The following is a 4895-nucleotide window of genomic DNA, read 5'->3' on the forward strand; positions in this document are numbered from 1 at the left end:
CCAGGGGGCCCCCCCCGCCCCAAGACCCGCTCGGGACAGGGCAGGGAGCGGCCGAGGGCGGAAGGGTTGGGAGTCCCCCAGGCGGGAGGACCCCCGGCGGGGGCCGGGACGGCCTTACCATCCTCCAGCGTGGTGGCGTTGATCTCGCTGGACGACGGCCCCGTCCCTGCCCGGTTGAACGCCTGCACCACCACCCCGTACTGGGCAAACTTCTTCAGGTTGTCCAGCGTGTAGACCTCGCCGTCTCCCGTGGCTTTCATCTCCACGATGCTGTACTGCCCGTTGCTGCCCGGGCTGTTCTCCCGGTACCCAATCTGGTAGCCACGGATCACCCCGTTCTGCAGCTCCTTCTTCGGGGCCTGAGGAACGGGGGGTGCGAGATGGAGCGGCGTCACGCAGGGCTACGCTGCCCAGCAAGCACGGCCCGGGGCCGGGAGGCTCGCGGGGCTCCCTTGCCGCGACCACCTCTCCCCAGCACCTTTTCCCAATGCTTTTAAGCGGCAGCGCTCGGGTGGACGTACTGAGGGGCAGAATAGCGATAAAAAAGGTCCAGCGGGTCCTCGGAGGCTGCCAGAGAGGAAGGCGCTGGCTGGGCAGCGGGACATGCTCAGCCAGAGCCATTCCCCGACCGGAGCCGCTCAACGAGAGGAGGGAAAAACCCCAAGTCTGACAGCCTTGAAAATGCACAAGGCCGGGCCGAGATCAATCTTAACAATATTTCTCTGAGACACTAAGGAATCGATAGGGTTGATTGCAAATTTCTGTTACAAAGCCAGGACGATCCATCTCACTGAAATACTCTTAAAACAAAGTGACTTATCTTTCAAGTGAATCTTATTTTCCATTAATCTGTTTTTCAGCAGGGGAGGGGGGAGAAGCTGGAACCCTCACTTTATTGACTTACGAGTTCATTCCAAAGTCCTAACTTTATAATCGATTTTATTTTTCATTACGCACCTTTGGAAAAATAAATCCGATTCTAAGTTTTATCGATCTTTGCTGCAACGCTCTGCAACCCAGCATCGCAGTTTTTACATATCTATCCTCTCTCTCCCCGTGGCCTCCCACAGACATCCTATCAGATGATGAGCTTGTTATAAAACATGATTAATAAGGACCCCGTGCGATGCGGCCGAGCCTCACGCCCAGCCTTCAGGCTTTCATATTGCCCGGGAAATCCTTCCCGGCCCTCGTACCGCTGACAAAACTCCAGGTCCCAGGACAAGCTGCTGCCGCAAAGGCTCGGGACGGCGTTTGGCGCTGCCAGGGCCCCTGCGGCCAGGGAAAGCCCACGCGCCACCCCGGCCCCACTCACCTTCCAAGTGACCTGGATGCTCTGGGATGTCATCGGCTGCAAGGTGACATCCATCGGAGGCCCGTCGGGAGCTGCGGAGAAACAGACCCGAAAGAGCATGTGGCGAAGCATCAGGGAAAGGACCTCCTCGTCAGGAAAAGACTCGGCTTCCAGAGAGCGCTGCCGCAGCCAGCTTCGCTCAAGGCTGCAGCCCCCGCGCTGCCCGTGGCCACCCCTGCCCGCCGGCCCCAGCACACGCGCCGCAAGCGGCACCTGCTTCCTCTGTGCTGATGGTGAGCTCCTTGCTCGGCTCGCTGCGCCCGATCTTGTTGAAGGAGTACATGCGGATGCTGTACACGGAGGCTGGGTGGAGGTCCACGATGTTCGCCTGGTTGATGGTCGGCGAGATGTTGCGCGTAGACTGCTTAAAATCCCAGGAATCTGGAAAAGCAGCGGAGTGAGACAGGAGGAGGGTCAGCACCCGAATCCTGTGGTACCGAGAGGGCCGTGCTTGGGCAGGTGAAGCCCCCAAGCGCCTCTGGCTTTTGTCCCCGGCCCCCACGGAAAAGTGCTGCTTCCCCTCTCCTCGCTGTTGCGCAGCCTGGCTTTGGCTTCTCGCAACTATCAGCTCCTTTAATATTCCCTTTCAAATGCTCCCATCCAACGGAAATTAACATATTTCATTAATGCTGCTCTCTCCTTTCTTCATCAAAGGACCCGGGATGCAGAATGTTCCCTTGGAGGGGCCGGCCGGGCAGCCCCAAGAGGGGCGGGCTGGGCAGCCCCGCACCTGCCCGCGCAGCCCAGCCCCGGGACGCAGCGGCCGTGGCACGGCCCCCAGCCCTGCCGCTTGCCAGGGGCCGAGGCCGGCCCAGTGATGATGCTGTTGCCATCAAACCGCTGCGTCCACCGCAAATTCATACTCCGGGCTTTCACCTCGCGAATCTCCAGCTCTGGCGGGTCCGGGGGCTCTTGGGGAGACACAGGCAGGTTAGGGATGACAGGGAGAGAAGCCCCCCGGGAGCAGGGGGATCCTCGTGGCAAGGCTTCGTACCCCAGGGCTCGTGTGCGGGGAACGAGTACCTTGGACGGTGAGCTGGATCAAGCCTCTGTCCTCGCCATAAGAGTTGATGGCATGACAGGAGAAGAAAACCGAGTCCCCGCGGTCGGCTGGTTTCAGCTATGAACATTTCAGGGAGAGAAGAGGAACCAATTCAGACTGAGCTGCCCCGAGCACCGTGCCCCCGCCTTTCCCCGGTATCGCAGCCTGCTCCCACCACTGGCCCCCCGGCAGGAGCCGTGCCTGCGGAGGCAGGTCACCCTCCAAACGCCCAGTCCCCTGGCTCAGATCTGCGCTGAAAATCTGCTCCGAGATGTCCCTGGTGCTGCAAAACACCTTCGCAAACAGAGCCCGTTGTACAGGCAGCCGAGGCGTAGTGTGAAATCCAGGGGCTTGTCAGAGCAAGCAGACGGTGGCTGGTTTTGAATGGGTGTAATTAAAACTGGAAGGCCGGCTCCCCGCGCCAGCCCAGGGCAGCGCTCACTCTCACGCTGGTTGTAAAAGCCCAGGCGCTGGTCAGGCGCTTCGCCTGGCTGCACCGCAGCGTGCTGGGGCCGGGGGAGACGCAGCCGGTGCATGCCGCCGCTGGCTGGAGACGCAATCCCTCCGGCGGGTTTCCTAACCTCCCTCCCTGCTGGACTCGATTTCGCCACCCTGGCAGCCCAGCCGCGATGCCAGCCTCCGCGACACCCGCCGGGGACCACCGACCCCCTCCCCGGGCACCCTCTGCGCCGCCTGCCCCTCTCCATCACCCGAGCAAGACCCCCGGCCCCTCACCTTGAGGGTGGAGATGACCTCGTCGCCGTTGTCCTTGGTGGTGATGGCGTAGCGCATGTTGCGGTCGGGATCGATGACGGTGTCGCCCTTCTCCCAGCGGATGATGATGGGCCGCTCGCCCCGGGCGGTGCAGTTCAGCTCCTTGGTCTGCCCCTTGATGGCGATCGTGGTGTTGGGGTGGGAGGTGATCATGGCCGGGACTGCGGGGAGGCAGGGCGTCACCCGTGCGCCCGGGGGACGGCTCGGTGCCACCTGCGGCTGCCTGGCCCCGGCACAGCCCACAGGCCCCGCCGGGGAGGCGGCGGATGCGGGTCTCACCGAGAGGCCACGCAGCCCAAAGCAGAATCGTCTCGCTGCATTATACAGCTCAGGATCATAAAATAATGAAGCAGATAAATTTTATAATGCATAGCATTACACCGGGGTAGACAATAAAACCTGAAAGACAAATAACCAAGCGCACACTATAATGAAGAGAAAGCCTCCAGTCTGAGACGTGCGGGTATGAATTATTGACTAAGGTTTTACACTCCCGAGGATGAGAGGAAGAATGTTTTCCATCACAGATTTGCATAATTCACTCGTATAAACCTGGGCAGAATATAGAGTGCGATTTCACATCAGCAAGGCCGCCTTTGCATTGCAGATGCCAGAGCTATATTTTTTGTCCATAGCCACCCCAATATGCAAACAAGGACGGTGCCCCACGCCGCACTCACCGCCCAACCGGGCTCAGCACCCAGCCTGGGCACATCCCGGCGCTGCCCGAGCGGCGGCTGCAGCACGGTCAGGGATGGCCCTCGGGACGGTACGAGCAGTCCCTCTTGCTGCTGGCGAGTGCCCGCAGCCCTGGCACAAAGCTGCCGCCTCCCGTCCGTGCGCTTCGGCCACTGGCCTGGCGGCGGCACCGCCGAAGAGGAGGACCAGCACGCCAGCCAGCGCCAGGCTCAGCTTCCTCCTGCCCGTCCCCCTGCGCCACAGCAGCCTCTGCCGAAACGCTTCTCCTTGCTGCCAGGGGTTGCCGTAACGAGCCCCGTCCGGGCTCCTTCCCCAGCAGCCTCGCCGCTCCGAGAGCCAAGCCCTCGCGCCACCCCGGTGCCGCGCGAGCCGGCCGCGGCGTGCACTGCGCAGGAGAAACGGGCTGGGGGGGCGAGGGCAGCCTGGGTAAGCAGAAAAAAATGTAATGCATAAACAAACAGCACTGCTGAGTCCCGCAGTAATATATGATAATGACAATCCGCAAAGGCAACACACACTGTTATAATGGGACACAAGAGGCTCTAATGAGCTACGACTTCTCAGCTTTCTGTGGCAATGTAATTCAATTAACAGCTAAGGAAACCTTTCCTCCCGAGCCGGCGGTATTTGCGGGGTGCAGGGCAGGCGCCCACGCAGCTGGGACAGAGCGGTGCCCAGCCTGGTGCGCCCCGTGGCAATCCGGCCCCGAGGGGAGCGCGGCCGCCTGCCAGCCGGCACGGAGACGGCAAAGAGCGGGGATGTCGGGGCGGCGCTCGCACCCACGGTGCACCACTGGCGGACCCGTGGTTCGGGCCACGGGAAACCAAAAGGTACAAGAAACAGAGCAAGACTTCTCCTAGCTCTGCCCCGTCCCATCCCCAGCCGTGCGCCCATCCTCCCCCGGCCCCGACGCCTCTGCCTGCCTGCAGAGCCCTGACGCCAGGGCTACGGCGGGGAGAGGGGCAGGCGGGGGACGTGCCGGCCGAGCCCCAGCCTCCCCCACCACACCGAGGCAAAGGCAGAGCG

General features: G+C 61.9%; 1 protein-coding gene across 1 annotated transcript in view; it reads right to left on the bottom strand.

The window, feature by feature from the left end:
• The window catches only part of DSCAML1 (DS cell adhesion molecule like 1), a gene marked incomplete at its 5' end in the record, with an annotated part of 45500 nt that overhangs the window by 24728 nt on the left and 15877 nt on the right, over positions 1–4895 (bottom strand). Inside the window, 6 exon segments of the mRNA XM_009273827.1 lie at positions 119–359; positions 1316–1386; positions 1568–1735; positions 2137–2265; positions 2378–2474; positions 3132–3331. Coding sequence (XP_009272102.1) covers positions 119–359; positions 1316–1386; positions 1568–1735; positions 2137–2265; positions 2378–2474; positions 3132–3331 — 906 coding nt within the window.

This window comes from Aptenodytes forsteri, unplaced genomic scaffold (genome assembly GCF_000699145.1).
Source record: "Aptenodytes forsteri isolate BGI_AS27 unplaced genomic scaffold, ASM69914v1 Scaffold187, whole genome shotgun sequence".
Taxonomy (NCBI): Eukaryota; Metazoa; Chordata; class Aves; order Sphenisciformes; family Spheniscidae; genus Aptenodytes; species Aptenodytes forsteri.